The 16,733-nt window shown below is 41.3% G+C and overlaps 1 protein-coding gene, 1 long non-coding RNA gene and 1 other non-coding gene across 5 annotated transcripts in view; 2 read left to right on the top strand and 1 right to left on the bottom strand.

The window, feature by feature from the left end:
* The window catches only part of Wdr64 (WD repeat domain 64), a 113,125-nt gene that overhangs the window by 88,189 nt on the left and 8,203 nt on the right, over nt 1–16,733 (top strand). For both annotated transcript variants that reach the window (XR_007232495.3, XM_048436415.3), the window contains exons 18-24: nt 122–191; nt 1,039–1,075; nt 2,090–2,226; nt 4,321–4,426; nt 6,529–6,587; nt 7,637–7,746; nt 13,572–13,760. Coding sequence is in view for 1 of the 2 variants with exons in the window: in XM_048436415.3 (XP_048292372.3) it covers nt 122–191; nt 1,039–1,075; nt 2,090–2,226; nt 4,321–4,426; nt 6,529–6,587; nt 7,637–7,746; nt 13,572–13,760 (708 nt within the window). In the remaining variant the exon portion in view is untranslated. The remainder of the gene's footprint in view (nt 1–121; nt 192–1,038; nt 1,076–2,089; nt 2,227–4,320; nt 4,427–6,528; nt 6,588–7,636; nt 7,747–13,571; nt 13,761–16,733) is intronic.
* The window catches only part of LOC146894834 (uncharacterized), an 85,527-nt gene continuing 73,030 nt past the window's right edge, over nt 4,237–16,733 (bottom strand). For both annotated transcript variants that reach the window (XR_015737849.1, XR_015737848.1), the window contains exons 2-3: nt 12,978–13,135; nt 4,237–4,467 (exon numbers count right to left, since the gene is read on the bottom strand). This is a non-coding gene — a long non-coding RNA (uncharacterized LOC146894834). The remainder of the gene's footprint in view (nt 4,468–12,977; nt 13,136–16,733) is intronic.
* LOC125402018 (U2 spliceosomal RNA) lies at nt 7,848–8,030 on the top strand. The gene has a single exon (XR_007232519.3). It is a non-coding gene; the product is annotated as a U2 spliceosomal RNA (small nuclear RNA).

The raw sequence follows: 16,733 nt of genomic DNA, 5'->3' as shown, positions 1-16,733 counted from the left end.
CATGAGTGGGATACTTCCAGGGGTGAGAAGGAAATAACCTCCTGAAACTGGAGCAGAGGGCACTCCGAGTTCTGTGGGTTTTCTGAACCTTCTGTCCTGTGTCTCCTCCATCCCTGTATAGGAGATCAAGTCAGGATTCCATCTGCTCGTCAACCCAATGTGACTCAAGCAAGGGTCCACAGAGCAGCAAGGTAAGCGCGCGCCAGAGAAAGCATCTTCAGTTCACAACTAGTGGCTCTTGAGGTACATCTGTGTGTACAGGCATAATCTTTGTTTTCTCTAAAAATCAATGACTACATTGATTTTCTTTTCTTTTCAAAGTCTTCACATGTGTGAACAACCGATGCATGATCAATGATAAATAAATGAATCAATAAGTTACACCTATTGTTTTTATGCTTGTAAAATTACCCAGTATTTTGAGCTTCTCTTCCCGGCTCTCATATTTCACATATGGTATAAGTAGATCACAGCCCATAATATAAAGCAGTGGCCTTCTGTCCTCTCAGTTCTAATTTTGCATATTTTTGCAGAGTGCTTCTCTAATCAGAATTTATTAAGTCAAATTTTCATGCAAAAGTTATTTTGAAAGCGCTAGTGTGGTGGAGAGAAAACAACACAGATAGATAGAAAAGTCAGGCAGAGCCATGCCTAAATCTGAGTCCTCTGTACACTGCCCGATTTCTAGCTTTGTCAGTAAAGCTGAGCTTCTGCTTCCTTATGGGTAATATCGGGGGAATAAAGACACCTGTGTGGTTGTCAGTAGAATTAGAGACAGCGCCCACCAAAAATTGGGCATGTGCCATGGGTTTAACCAGTCACGAGTGCAAGCCACCAACCAGGAAATGCCATTGTTTTATAGCTCTTCTATTTATGACTATGAAAATCTCTGCAATACCTTATTGCAAAGAAATAATCGTAAAATGACTTTTAACATTAGTACTTAAGAATGACAACTCAGCTCTGCAGAAGCTGCCCATCTAGTAGGTCCCATTCCCTTGCAATATTACAGAAACGTTTTCTCTCTTCTCCATTCAGGGAAGCAAACAAAGTATCCATGACACAGAGGTCAAAGGTCAGTATCAGCTCGGTCCTTTAGAACAAAGCAGCTGATTCTGTCTGTGTTTTGCTTTGTGGGACTGGGGATCATGCTTGGGACCTCACACAAGTTGGGCCAGCGCTCTAGCACGGAGTTACAGTCCAGACTAGCTCTTCGGCAACAGCGACTTTGTGTGACAGAATATTCCCAATGTGCCCTCTCTGTAGCTGAATACTGAAATGTTTGGGGTCTAGATAATCTAACACCATGGTTCTTAACTTTTCCTAACACTGTAACCCTTTAATACAGTTCCTCATGCTGTGGTGACCCCCCAACCATAAAATTATTTTGTTGCTACTTCATGACTATAAATTTGCTACTGTTATGAATCGCAATGTAAATATCTGACAGGCAGGAAGGATATCTAATGTGTGACCCCCAAAGATTGGTCTAATGGAAAGAATATTAAAATGACACCTTTTAAGGGGCTCAATGGGAGAGACTGAGAGGGGATAAGAAGGAGTAATACAAATACATGTAACTAATACATATGCTACACATAGGTGAGATTTTCATAATAAGACCTGTTATCATCGATAGTTAATACATGCTAATTAAAAAGGACGGCATGTCCAGAAACATTCTCAGCATGAACAAAAACAAATGATGCCTTTTATGCTAACTCGAGGTTTTTAAATTCTAAAATATTACTGAGTGTCCAATGCATTTTGCTAAAAATTTATGCTAGTTTTATAAAATATTCTAGATGTTTTAAAAATTTTATAATGTTTAGCCACCACACACAGAACTTTCTAGAGTTCTTTTACATTAGAAACCCAAATAAGTCTTTTATATTTTTCCAGTCATCCAGGATACCATTCTACAATTGCTTTTCTATTTTCTTCCCTGTGAATTCTCTTAAGTTAAAGAAAAAAATTTGAGAAAAATCCCATATTTCTCTTTTCCCACCCGTCTCTTCTTTGGTGTTCGGTAAAACTTGAAACCCAAAGGATTAGAAATACCAACAGAGCTCATGAGTTTCTCTACCAGGTGAGCAAGCAGACACGGTGGGAGAGCAGCAGCCGGGGAGCAGAAAACAGCCCACCCCTACTAGCTCCGCGGAGACACAGCCTCCCATCCTGGTCACGGCCCATGAGGATGGGCATCTCCGCCTGTGGACGCTGGAGGTAATGAAGTTTGGTCTTGACTGACACTCAGAAGGAATGGGATGGCAAAGTGGGTATCTATGCGCTGCAGCCCTCTTCCTCCTGGCATCCACTTCAAACGTTCCTCTATTCTAGCCAAACAGATGGTTTGTCAGCTCGCTCACTGGCTACTGCTATACACCAGGTCGGCTTTACTACTCAGGCATTACATCTTCAAAACTGAGAAGAGTTTCAAAGCTTTCGAACTGAGCTGTGAAGTCATGATAATATTTTATTGGATATTTAAATGAATGTCCTCAGTGATGACATGAAATGATCTAAGGGGCTAGGAGATGGTTTAGTCAATAAAGTACTGGAGACCTGAGTTCAACCCTTGGAATCCACATCAAAAATCTAAGCGCAGTAGAGCATTCCTATAATCCCGGTGCTGGGGAGGATGGATCAACAGATCCTGGGGCTTGCTGGCAGGTCCTTCTAGCCTAGCTGGCCAGCTACAGGCAAGGGGGAGAGCTTGTCCCAAAATAAGGTGCATGGTGTTCCTGAGGAGCGACACCTACACACACACCTACACATTCACATTTCCATGCCATAAAACAGAATATAAGAATACTGACACATAGTATATAAAATACTTTTTGTTATCTTTATTTATCTTTGTGTGTGTGCGCACGTGTGTTTATGTATATCTGTGTGTGCATGTGGGTGCATACATGTCATAGCAGTAATGAAAAAGTCAGAAAAAAACTTGTGATAGTCATTTTTTCCACCATGTAGGTTCCAAGGATCAAATGTAGGTTGCCAGGATAGGCAGTAAGCCCCTTTACTGGCTGAATCCTAATATAAAACTTTAATGATATAAATTATTGAAAGATGGTATTGCATCACTCGGAGTGTTCTTAAATTTTTTACTGTGAAAACAGAAGTTTTAATTTACCATGAGATTTCAAGTGTTTTTAATGGAAGGTGGGTATTCCAAATTAAAAGTACAAACTAGGGACCAGCAAGATGGCTCAGTGGGTAAAAAATAAGTTGCCACATAAGCTCCAAAACCCAAGTTCAATCCCAGAATCACATGTGTGGGTGGAAGGAGAGAACCAGCTCCACAAAGTTGTCCTCTGACCTCCACACATGCACCCCAATACACATACACACACACACACACACACACACACAGTAATAATAAGTTTATTTTTAGAAAAAAGACTTCAAAGTAAGAGGCTTTAGGAGAACCTATAGATTTCCCATTGTGACCCTGAAACTCTTGGAGACACAGAAGGCATGAATGCAGTGATACGGCTTCTTCTACTGGAAAACCCAGGAGACAGCAACAGTGTTGTGTGACCCACACCTGATCTGAGAACACGAAGCAGCAAGGCTGTCTGCCAGCTCAGTCCCAGTGTGCCAACGGGTTCTGGCTTCAGTGACACCCCTAGTTTGAAAACACAAACTGCCTCCAAGATGATCTTGGAATAAAATGCCTTCTTATCTGCGATGAATAAAAAAGAGAAGCAGAACAGATGATATCTAAGTCAAGTCTTAGAAAACAGCTGCTGACTCAGATGCTGTTCCCATCTCCAGTGAGATAATATATATGGAAGTCCTTCTAAGGGCTAGCTTATACCACTCAAAAGCACTTTATCTGGGTTTGAATCTCTTGCAATCCATTATTGCTCCAATAGTCAGAATTATGTTTTCCTGGCAGGCATATATATATATATGTATATATATATATACATATATATATATATGCTTTTTGAAAGATGCCTTGTAATCATGGAGTTACATTTGACTCTAATGGGAATGCTTGTGTAAAGGGAGACCATATAGTTGAAATCCCACACAAGGAGTCATGTGAAAAGACCCATGGATAACACCAAGGAAAGAGGAACTCAATAATCAGCTAATCCATACATTGAGTTATCCATACTATTCATTTCAAAGTAATAATCCCTCATGGATTGCATCATGTTATTTTCAGTATGTATTAGAAAATCCTGATAAGTAGCAGGGATAAAATTGAGACATCTCAGGTAGAGTGAAATATAACTTTAATATTGCGATCTTATAGAATGTATTATCATAGAAGCAGCATGGTTTGCCTTGTCCTTTGCTCAGGGAAAGCTCCTGAAGGACATACTGCCCTTCACGAAGCACTCTGCCATTTCCTTGAGTTCACTGTACACTGACTCGTGCTGCAGGACACTGCTGGCTGCCAATGTGGGTAAGTCCTCCTCCTGTCAGGTTAATCTGCATCTTAAGAACCTGTGCGGTATAAAAATGGCTCCGAGAAACACACGTGACATTTACAGGGACAAATGAAAGTCTCCGAGGAGGTAGACTCAAAGTGAGAGAGTTTGAGACCCGAGAACACAAAGTACCATGGCTGTCTGCCAGCTCCAACCCAACCTTTGCTGTTTGTGGCGTGTGTCCTCCTTATGGTTCCTCCAGGGTCTGGATTCTGAGTCCTTATCTAGGTATTTCCTCACATGTGTTGCTGCAAGCTATTCATTCATTGCTGGATTCCCAGACCCAAAATAATCACACAGAAACTGTCTTAATTAAATCACTGCTTGACCTATCAGCTCTAGCTTCTTATCGGCTAGCTCTTACATTGTAAATTAACCCATTTCTATTAATCTGTGTTTCACCATGTGGCTCTGGCTTACCAGCAAGGTTCAGGTGTGTCTGTCTCCTGCACGCAGCTACATGGCTTCTCCCTGACTCTGTTTCCTCTCTTTATATATCTTTTCCAGCCTGGCTATATTCTGTTAAGCCATTGGTTGAAAGCAGTTTCTTTATTAACCAATGGTATTCACAGCATACAGAGGGAAATCCCACATTATACATGGATAACCTTTGAATACAGGTGAAATTGTCCACGAATTTGTCCTTCACCTTATAGAATTGCACACCCTCAGGACTCAGCTTAGATGCTAAGACACTGCTGGACCTCCAGGAGACTGAGAGAGCATCATGATATTGTACACTGCTGTAGACGGAGGACTGGCATGTCCCAGGGTATCAGCTAATGCCAAATGGCTGCATATTTCTATCTCAGGGCAGAATCTAAGGTTCTATCCCTCACCCAAAGTGTCTGGGCCAACTAAATGTATATTTTTGCTTGCTTTTTTTAAGACAGGATCTTTCTATGTAGCTTTGGTTTTCTTGGAACTGTCTATGTAGACCTAGATGTCCTTGAATTCATAGCAATCAGCCTGCCTCTGCCTTCTGAGTGCTGGGAATAAAGGGGTGTGTCACCATGGCCAGCCTACAAATAATTTCTTCTTCTGAAATTCTAGAAGGTTTCTGATAGAATTTTGGGTATCTCTCCTGTAAAATATCATACCGTCTATACATAGAAATGAATTGACTTATTTTGCTATTCACAGTTCATTGATTTTCTTCTCTTGTCTTATTGCTCTAGCTATGACTTCAAGCACTATATTGGATAGAAATGATTAAAGTGGTCACTCTTGTCCTTTTTGTTGGAATGCTTTGAGTTTTCCCTCATTTAATATCATGATGGCTATTGGTTTTTTTATGTATTGGCTTTTATTATGTTGAGATATGTTCTCCATCCCAAGTCTCTCCAGGGATTTTATCTTAAAGGGATTCTGTATTTTTCTCAAAGGTCTTTTCTGTATCAATTGAAATAATGTGAATTCTGTTCTTGAGTCCATTTATGTAGTCCAATATTATTCCATTGAACCATCAATCCACCCCTGGAATAAAGCCTATTTGATCATATTAATGGTATGATGGATGTGTTCCTGAATTCAGTTCAAAGTTTTTTCCAAGAATTTTTCATCTGTATTAATCAAGGAAATTGGTCTATAATTGTTTTTTGTGTTGGATATTTATCTGGTTTTGTATCAAGATAATCTTGGCTTATTAAAAAGAGTTTGGGAGCATTTCTTCTCCTTCTTTTATGGAGCAATCTGAGTTAGTATTGATGTTCATTCTTCTTACTATTTTTTTATTTGGGATAGGATTTCATGTAGCCCAGGATGGCCTCAGACTTTCTATATAACCAAAGATGACCTTCTACTTCTGGTCATTGTGCCTCTAGCTCTTGAGAACTAGGGTTACAATGGATATACCACCACACCCAGTTTTATGCTATGCTGGGGACCAAACCCAGGATTTCTACAGACTAGGAAAGTCTTCCACCAAGCTATATCACCAGACTCCAAATTTCTTTTCAGATTCTATTCTCTCTACTAATTTAAGTGCCTGAATCAAAAATGACTTGTCATTCTGGGGAGCGTTTGACTAAAGAATATAGTATCTAACTAAGCACTCCAATGTTTAAATTTTATACAGAAGGACATGTTATCCTTTGCAGTATTAGTGCCTTCTTGGATCCGCCTCATGATGAAAAGGTATGAACCCCAGCTTTCCACAAACAGCTCATGTTTTTTTTTTTTTTTTTTAACATTTTCCTCAAGCACACACACAAATGATGGAAATGCAAGTGCCCCCTATACTCCAGGTATATATTCTGCTGCAATTTAAGCTACATGACCCCAGCCTTTGCTTGGGTGGGTGCTGTCTTAAGACATAGAATAAACCCTTGGATGACCAAATGTTCTTGAACATCTCTGAAGCAATTTGAAGTAAGAGAGTACAGACTTTTAGCCTGTCTTTTAAAGAACAAACATGGGAAACTGAGTCAGCAGTCTAAGAATCTCGGAAGAAATTATTTTTAACCCTACTCGAGTCTCAAGGAATAGGAGATGCACAGAACTGCATGCTCCAGGACTTTGGTCACACAGATAACCATGAGTATATGGCCCAGGGGAAATGTGGTCTTAGTGTGTCCATCGATGAATAGAGAGAAGCACACAGAGGATATTGCTGCAGAACAAACCATAGGAATGTCTTCTGAAGCCCCTTAGACTCCAAACTTAAGGACAAATGTTAAAGAAGGTTGGCCTTCTTTGGGTCCATCAGTTGACCCTCACACTTCTTTTGAAAGAGAATAAGCTATGCCTATTCTTCTTGCCAGTTACTTACAACAGGTGCCTCTTACCCTCAAACCCCATGCAAAGAAGAATGCAGTCAATGCTTTCTCTAGGTACAATTTGCAAATTTAAAAGAGTTCTTTGGGCTTCACCTTCTGGATCTGCTTTCTCTCACTCCTAATGATCTTCCCTGTGTCTCTCACAGCTACCAACCATCCCCTAAAGTCAATGGCACATTAATAAAAATATGAACTGCTTTATCCAGCAGGGGTATGAGCAGAATAATAATTCTCCAAAACTGGGGTGCTTTTGGTACCTCTATAAGCAAGAGAAAAGATAATCAGAGCAGAGGCTCAATCACCATCTATCCCACCCAGTCATAAATAGAGCTCTTCATTGAGAAATGATTTTGCTTAAGATTGTACTTTGATTCATTCCAAGAGATATGTCTTCTTGTTGCCATCTAGAAATTCAAGCAGCTGCTATCCTGGCGTGCCCATTCTTTAGAAGTTATTCAAGTGATCTATGTGGAAGACAAGCAGCTGGTGCTTACTGCCTCCATTGATGGCTCAGTGAGGTAAACCCAGACGGGTCCATCCTGGGAACTCGGGGTTTTAGTGTGAGGGGAGTAAGATTGATGCTAATGCTTGTGTGTCTGGTTACGAGGCAGTGCTTTGGATCACTTCTTGACCTTTTGGCTAAGATCAAATGTGTATCTATTATTATCAGCTGAATGTTGGATACATCCTCTATCCTCTGAGGACAATATATTACATAGATGTGGGATCTGGAAAATAGGATTGGAGCTTGCTCCACTTATTTGGTATGTGGACCTAGTGTCACAGCATCCACATAAATGGTGCACCCCCTTCATGTGGTGCTGCGGGAGTATCTTCCGCTGCCTCAGCCAATAGCCACTGAAATACCAGCCCACTGGGACGTGGTATATTTCTCTTTTAAAAAGAGACACAGATCCCGGATCAGGCCCTCTTGGTTCCAGCGCTTGGTCCCGGCTCCTGCTCTCGGCTCCTGCTCCAGCGACTATTGGCTGAGGCAGCGGAAGATACTCCCGCAGCAATGTGGTTTCAGGAAAAGCACAGTTTGGGTCCACTTATTAGAATAAATTTATAAGTAAACCAAAAAAGTTACCAAGAGGATCTTTGGGAAAACCGTCACTGACTTGGATTCTTTTTCTATACCCAGGGAAATGAACTCTGCTGTGCTCCTCTATGAACAAAGGACAGAGGCATAGGTCTCAGAATCATTTTTTGCAATGTTGGTTGTTTTACAAACTCATTAGGAAATACTGCTTTTTAAAAAGTTATGACAAATATTTGCAGCGGAATTGGGTTTTGTAGGGTTATTTCAGAGAATGAAGCAGAATAGAAAGCTCAGAGAACTAGACTCACACCTGGGGAAGGCCAAAGAAGATGGTTTGGTGTCAAAAGTTTAAAAGACAGTCATAGGCAAGAGTATGTAGTTAGATGGAGTGGGGCACACCAGGAGTTCAGCCCTTTGGGAAATAAAAAGGCAGGAGGATCTCTTGGGCTCAGAAATTTTGAGCCAGACTGGGAAACTTTGTCAGAAAGAGAAAGGGAAGGAGAGGAATGAAGGACGAGGGTGGAAAGGTGACCAGGAGAGGGGGGAGAAAGAAAATAAAAGAAGGAGAGTGGGACAAAAGAAATGAAGGATATAAAGACAGGAAGGAAGGAGTGAAGGAAGAAAGGAAGGAAGGAGGGAGGAAGGAGTGGAGGGAAGGAAGGGGTAGAGGGAGGGAAGGAAGGAAAGCCAGGCAGAAAAGAAAGGAGAAAGAGAAGAAGGAAGGAAAAGAGGATAAAGAAGGGAGGCAAAGAGAGGCAAGGGAGAGGAAATGACAGGTGAGGAGGGCAGAAAAGGAAGGGAAGAATAAAGGAAAGAAAGGAGAAGAGGCAGAAAAAAATAAGAGTAGAAGGGGAAAAGAGACCCACCCAAAGATAAGGTCACCCAATAGTGAGAGATGGGCATAGTCTAGTTATTTTAGTGTGATTGATTTTTTTACATAGCCTACTTACTTGAACTTAACTAATTAATTATAATCAATGCTAAGCACATGTACCCAAAATACAAAATACTAAAAATAAATACACATATATAAAGAAAAAGAAAGGAAATGTCATGACATTTCTGAAAACAAACTGCTGCCTACATGAAGTGTTTTAAAATTGTAGCAATGAATTATGCTCTTGAAAGAATGGAGTTAGATAATATTAGAAGATCTGGAGAGACTTTAAGTGAATCAGAAACCAGTCAAAACACAAATGAAAAGAGACAGATGTTTTATACTCTTATCAAGGTCCTTGAATTAAAGTTGAACAGATCCTGGCTAACTCTCTGAGCTTGGGGGTGGGGAGAGTTGGCTGGGACACTGTGCAGTACATAGACATTGCTGTGGATTCTGTATATTTACCTTTAAAGTAGCCACTAGAGGGTTTTAGACCGAAAACAAATGGCTTAAGATTGAAAGCCATGTGACAGATCAAATCAAGAAGACATGAGCTTCAACTAAAGGAGAAAATGAGGGATCAATGTGAAGAATGGGACCTGACATATTCCACTAGAGGAACCCTAATGCCATCCCAGATAGAAGTCACTATAAGAACTACAATATGGAAATACCATATTTAGAAATTTCAAGACCAAGATGATTCTGTAGGAGAGGCAAATGGATCGAGCTATTTCTTTATTAGAAAAAGGACCAGTTTTATTAGTAGGTAAAAACATATTATAAATGCCACTAATAACTTGATTTTTCTGGGCTTTTCTCATGGTGATATATTGTTTGTACAAATAAAGCTTGCCTGAAGATCAGAGGGTAGAGCTAGCCACTAGCTAATCATAGAGGTCTAGAGGTTTGGAGGTCTGTACAGACAGACAGGAAGTGATATGACTGGGAGGAAAGAGGAAGTGATAAGGCAAGAGGAGACAGGAACTCATTCTTTTTTTTTTTTTGGCTGGGAAGTTGAGAGATAAGGTGGCTGCCGTTTTGCTCCTTCATCTCTCTGGTCTCTGATTTTCCCCAATATCTAACTCCAGGCTTTAATTATTAAGACCTATTAGAACACGTGCTCCATTACTCGGGCTTGTTTTCAGTTTCACTTACCCATCAGTAGAAATGTTTGATGAAGGTCGTAGTACATGCAGTTGGGCGTACATGTGGGTGTGAATGCACACATACATATACCAACCACACAGGTATATAAAGCCTCTATTACTATGAGCATTGCCCTCTTTTCCCAGTCTCTTTAGACTGCTGTAACAAAGCACTTTAAAATGGGTTGTTTACAAGCAAGAGAAATTTATTACTCATGGTTCTAGAGACTGGAATGTCCACGATCATATACCAACAGACTGAACAGTTAGTGTTTGTTCTGTGCTTCACAAATGTCACCTGCCTACCTCTGACCATGGTGTACGGCCACCAGTCTTCCATCACTACCGCAAAGCACTTGATTATGTTAATTTAATGGTGGAAGGCTTTATGCTAGTATGTGTGCATGTGTGCATGCATGTGTGTGAGGGATGGGGTGCACACATGTGCTATGGTGCACATGTGGGGAGGACAGACGACAACTTCATGAAATCAGTCTCTCCTTCCACTTTTCTGTGGGTTCAGAAGATCAGAGTCATGTCAGCAGACTTGAGCGACAAGTGCCTTTTCCCTCTGACTCACATCAGGGGCCCCCAGGGGATGTGTGATGTGGACTCAGAGCATCAGAGACTTCAGTCCTGAGAGGCATAGCTTTTCAGCCTGCAATGAGACAGAGCCTCCTGATACAGGGGCCTGGTGGAGGAAAGCTGCTCGCTTCATAGAAGCTGGGAAGCACACACAGGAAGGGCTATGAGATGACTTTCAATGTAATGTCGTAGTGACCAGTCCAACTAAACCCCACTGATGAGGTCAGCACTTACATGATAGCAGTTAACTCTCCAGTGCCACCAGCTGAAGACCAAGCATCCAGCACATTAGCCCTTGGAGACATTCTGCATCTAAACCATGACTTAGTGAAAAGGGTTACAACAGCTCCATCAGCCATCTTTCGCTAGGGACACTGCTCTCATTTAACTGTTCCCTCTAAAACCCCTGTTAAAATTGAATCACTGATGTGAGGCATTAAGAGGGTAGAAACTTAATTTGACTGATATTTAGAGGTTAAGATTTCTAAAACATAACCAAGGTTATATGAGGCTGATGGCAGGGCGCTGATGCTATGAGACTATACCTCATTTAAAAAAAAATAAAAATAAAAAAAGAGGGCTGGAAAATGGATCAGAGGGGAAAGGCATTTGCTGCTAAGTTTGATGAACTTGGAAGCCTACATATTAGAGAGGAAACCAACTCCCACAACCTGTTCTCTAACCTCCACACAAGCCCCTGTATACACATACAATAAGTCAGTAAATATAAAAAATGTGAAGGATCAAAGGCATGAGTGAGGCTAATGTGTCTTGTCCTGTGATGCTCTGGAGAGCTTTGGAACTCTGTAGGGGGCCCCTTCTAGCATGGAGGGCATCACCCTACGTGACCAACAGTTTTGAACTTCTCAGTCTCAATACATCATGCAGTCAGCTATAGAAAGGAAAAGTGGAATAAGGCAGGCACTAATTCTATTTATGGAGGTGGACTCCTCATGACCTAAGCACTCCCCAAAGGCTCCATCTCATGCCATCCTGTTAGGAATTAGGGTTCAACATGACTTTGTGGGGACACGGACGTTTAGAATAATGCACTGTTCAAGTCAGTCGTCCTTGGCCTGGAGAAATTATTTTTATGATTCCTTTAAGTGGAACACTCCCCAGACACTCAATTCATAGAGCGCGTCTCTATTAATAGCTGTCTCAAAGCACTGCTGCCTTTGTAACTAAGCCACATCCTTTGGCTAATATATGCTGCCACATTCTCAAGAGGCAGGTACTCTCACATCCTAAATCTTGTTTATGAAAAGATTATGACTTTTCAATGGAGAAAGAACATGACTGAGATGTAATCTGGGGCATAGGGCAGGAAATTGGAAGCCTCCTGATGACTCAGGTCTGTGTCTAAGGCCCAGGATGTCAAGTGGGGTTATTCACTTGCAAAGAGCCATGAGGAACAGGAAACACTGTGAAGCAGGAAGTCAGGTTGCTTTAGTATGGTCCTGGAGCAGAATTCATTTAGCCTCCTAGCATTCTTGCTTTCTGTTTAAACAGCTTGTTATAAATGCTCTTAATGACTCTATTTCCTTATTGGTAATAGTTCTGGGAAGGCCAGTAATGCTCTCAATTAAAAAATAGGAGGTATGTAAGATGCTCATGCTAAATCCTCATACAGTAACAAGTGTGAGGCGTCACTGCCGGCTACCTCTGCTTCTGCCTTCGCTCACTGGCTATTTTGAGTAAGCCTACTCTCTGAATTGTGTAGAATTTACTGTTCCTTCTCAGTCATTGCCACAAACCCATGGTTAGAGTTGAAACCAAGACATAAAGAGATGTCTGTAATCCCAGGACCCAAGAGGCTAACACAAGAAGAGCATTACCTTATTAAATAGCCCTGTTTAACTTGGCTATCCAGGACCTTCTTATAAATCTCTGGATGGCTAAACTAGGCTACCCGATGAGAACTGTCCTCCCCCCCAAAAAAAAGAAAGGAAAAGAAAGAAAACCTAAACTAAAATAAATAGACACAAAACAGCTCTCTGTATGATACAGAGCACATGTTCCTGCTAATAGTATTCTATATTAGTTTAAGTCCACTGGGCAAATTGGAGTGGCTTCTTAGGATAAGGAACTTACACAAATGGGTAACGAAGGACTTCCTTTATCATTCTTCCTCATTACTCAGCTGGGAACATTGGAGAGTGGGAATAGTAGCTGGAACGTAGGAAGAAGTCAGTATTACCAGAAGCATCCCCAGCTCTCTCTTCACACAAGTTCCGTGTTGGTGATGATTCCTAAGTAGACAGATGAAACATAACCCACTGTAAGACCTACTTTAGCTCATAGGTTCTCAGGGTGGGTTCTGATCAGCTTGTGTTGGTGGGGTTGTTCGGAGAGAAATGTCTTCCTTGTTTTTTTAGCATCTATCAGCGAAGAGTGCTGGCACAAGTTCAAATTGGCTAATGCTAAAAAGTTACAGGTTAGAGTTCTGGCTGATAAAAATGTTTACATTAAGGGCTAGGGGTGTAGTCCAGTGACAGAATGCTTATCTGGTGTGCTCGAAGTATTGAGCTCAAAAATAAAGGTTTGTGTAATGATTAGCTCCACAGCATTGAGGGGGAAGTGTCCTGAATGAGCTTTAAAATCCTTGGTAGACCAATGCAGTCCACGTGACCTATGACCTGTGCTCTAACTCACTTCCTCTGACCTCCCTCCTTGACTCTCCTTCAGGCTCTGGCATTCCACCAGCGGTCATTACTGTGGCTATTTCGGACAACGGAGAATGTTTGATCTAACCCAAAGCAGTGATTTCATTTTGCCTTGTGATGTTAATGAATATCCCGTAGAGATAAAAGAAGAAAGCAAGTTCACAGAGAAGCAGCAGAAATATGAATATCCTCTGATATTTGACCGTGAGAGGTGGGAACATTTTTTTTTCTTTAAATGAACAGACGAGAGTTAAATTATAACTACGTGGTAACATCTCAGTAGAATAGGGAATTCAAAGTCACCACTCTTCAATAATTTTGACGGCCCATGGAAGAGAGTAATAAGTAATAAGGGAACTGTAATTCAGTGCACTAGTCCCGAGAACACTAATTCTTAGTAACCAATGGGCGAGACCAAAGAACAAAAAGGCATTTGTGTCAGAAGAGGCACCAAATAACTTGAGACCGTGATATGATATAGTCCTAACCGTGGAGCCCAGGGGCAGAGGGGATGTGAGGAAGACACAGAAGACAAAACCACAAAAGCCTAATGAAACCAGATCCCGTCTGCTCAGACCTGCAATGTCAGGACTGCCGAGGCTATCGTGGGCTACCTAGCAAAACTCTGGGTCTAAAGCAAACAAGATAAAAACACAACAATAAATGGGCTGAAGAAGTGGCTCTGTGGCTAAGAGCACTGCCTGTCCTTGCAGAGGACCATAGTGCAGTTCCCAGCACCCAGTCAGTCGGCTTTATAACGGTATGTAACTCCAGCTCCAGGGGACTCAGCTGCCTCTCCTCGCCTCCAAAGACACCAGCACACAAGTGCACATACTCACACAGATACGAACATAAATATAAAACTAAAATCTGTTCTAAAAAGAAAAAGAAATCTACAGAGGTCACATTGCCAAGTCTCTGAGCCAAACTGAGAAATTCAAACTCACTGGAGCAGGAGTCCCAGTAGGAAACATGGCACAAAAGAAAGCCTGATGGGTTTGGTTGGGGACAGGGGTTCAGTCTACAGTGCTTGAGGTGCATCCAGGTAGAGCATCTCAGAAGCACTTAGGTTAGTCGGTCCAGACATGCTGAACAGTCCACAGCTGTAGACAAGGTTCTGAAGTCAGTTATCAGGATAATATTTTCACTGTGGATAAGGCATTCGGGTACCACGTCTTAAGTCAGAAAAATAGAAAACTAAGAAATAAACAAAGAGAAGGCCAAGGAAGAGATTCATTTGGAAAATCTTGAATGAGAATAGCTAACGTATAAAAAGAAAAAACCACAAGCAAGTAATGAAAGGGAAATCAAGGGAGAGGGTGTGTACAAGAACATGGTGGATCTCTTATAGTATATGGGAACAAAGCCACTCAACAGAGAAGGAAGCATTGGGCTTGACACGACAAGGTCCTTGATGACTCTGGAAGGAAAATTTCACTGGAGTGATGGGAGAAAGACCACAAGACAAAAGTTAAGAACGCTCCAGGGAAAGTTACCTTTCCTTTTATATTCAACAATTATACTTTTTATATGTTACAATACAATATTTTGGCACATGTATTTGTGCCACACATATAATATGTATTTAAAATGATACTAATTGTTTTCATTTTGGTTAACATTAGTTTAGGCTTGGAACCTTTGAGGTTATTGCAGATGATTTAGGAAAAACAATCAACCTGACTACACAGTAGAGACTGGGCTTAGTAGCTTGTGTCTGTGTTCCCAGCAGAGTCAGAGTCAGAGAGGTTCAGTCAAAGTTGAAGGCCAGCTTGGGCTTTGTACAAAGTTTCAGGCCAATCAGAGATACATAATGAGACCCTATTTCAGAAGAACTACAAAAATTAAAAGATATGTAATAGAGCTTATTAGAAGCTGAGGAAGCAGGAAAAGGAGGCTTGGTGACAGTCATCAAACAAACAATTAACATAGATGACTTTTCAAATAAAGTAAATAATTGTAAGCATTGCAGGAGAGTCTGTTGCATGGGTTTGTTTTTGTGTGGAAGATGGGGATGCTTAAAGGTAGGGAGGAGGGGAAATGGTTCTGCGGTGGAGAATGGAATGTGAGGAAGAAAGCGGTTCACAAATGTCACCTCTTGCTTTTTGACTGGCTTTGTCATAGCAGAAGAGGCTGCTGCACATCTGAGCCAAGCTTATATGATAGATGTCTAAATGTCCAGTTTAAAAAGAAAACCAAAACAAATCCTAACAATAGCAGAAACAGACCTGCCTAGGGCTAGTGATAATCCTGTAAATCAGAAATTGGAGAGCCAACAAGGATGATTCCCAAGCAGGAAGCCTCTGAGGGGTCGTCAGAAAGAAGGTCTTTTTAGAGAACCCTAAGTGAGACAAAACTGGGAAGACTAGATGCCATTGTTTAACGCACGGAATGTCAAAAGTGCTGGAAGTAAGAATTGAAGCTAAGAACAAAAACTACAGCACTCAAAAAAATACAACCAAGTTGGCAAGAATCAAGGTCTCCAAGTGACCTAAAAGCACCACCTGAAGGTTCGAGGCTTCCCTTGGTTGGTCAGTAAGGAGCAATGGGAAGGAGCCTGGTTAACGTGTAAGAAATAGACTTGTAGAACCAAGCCCATCAGGACATAGCCAGATTCAACAATGAGAGATGATTAGCCGTATCTTTTGGATAACTTTCCAGACTTGAATATCCATGTATTTACCTGGCAAAGGTAACTTAAGGAAGCATTTGTTTGGGTTCAGGCTTCCAGGGTACAGTCTGCCTTGGCATGGAAGCCATGGCAACTTGAGCCTCTTTGTGAATGTGAGGCTTCTTTACTCACAGTTTAAGGACCACGGTCTTGTTTACGCATCTTTGTAACCCCTGTTCTTAGCTCAGTGGCAGCCCCCAAAGGACACTCAAAAAATAGTTCTGAAGAACTAATAGTGGCTATTACAAGCAAAGGGCACAGACGTAAGTAATAGACACTGAAGCATTAAAGGGTCATCATGACTTGGATAATTTAAACATATGACACTGTCTTATTAAGAAATAAATTTGTTCTGTATAGCAAATTAAGCCTTGCTCTACAGAATGATTCAGTTACATTATATTTGTTTATTTGTTTGAGGAGTAACAAAAAGTGCATGGCACAGCACGTCTGTGAAGGGCTGAGGGCAACAGGCAAAAGCCGGTCTCTCCTTCCACCCTGTGCATCCTGGGA

Source organism: Myodes glareolus, chromosome 5 (assembly GCF_982192425.1).
Source record: "Myodes glareolus chromosome 5, mMyoGla1.1, whole genome shotgun sequence".
Classification (NCBI taxonomy): Eukaryota; Metazoa; Chordata; class Mammalia; order Rodentia; family Cricetidae; genus Myodes; species Myodes glareolus.
This window is presented reverse-complemented; position numbering and strand designations above follow the sequence as displayed.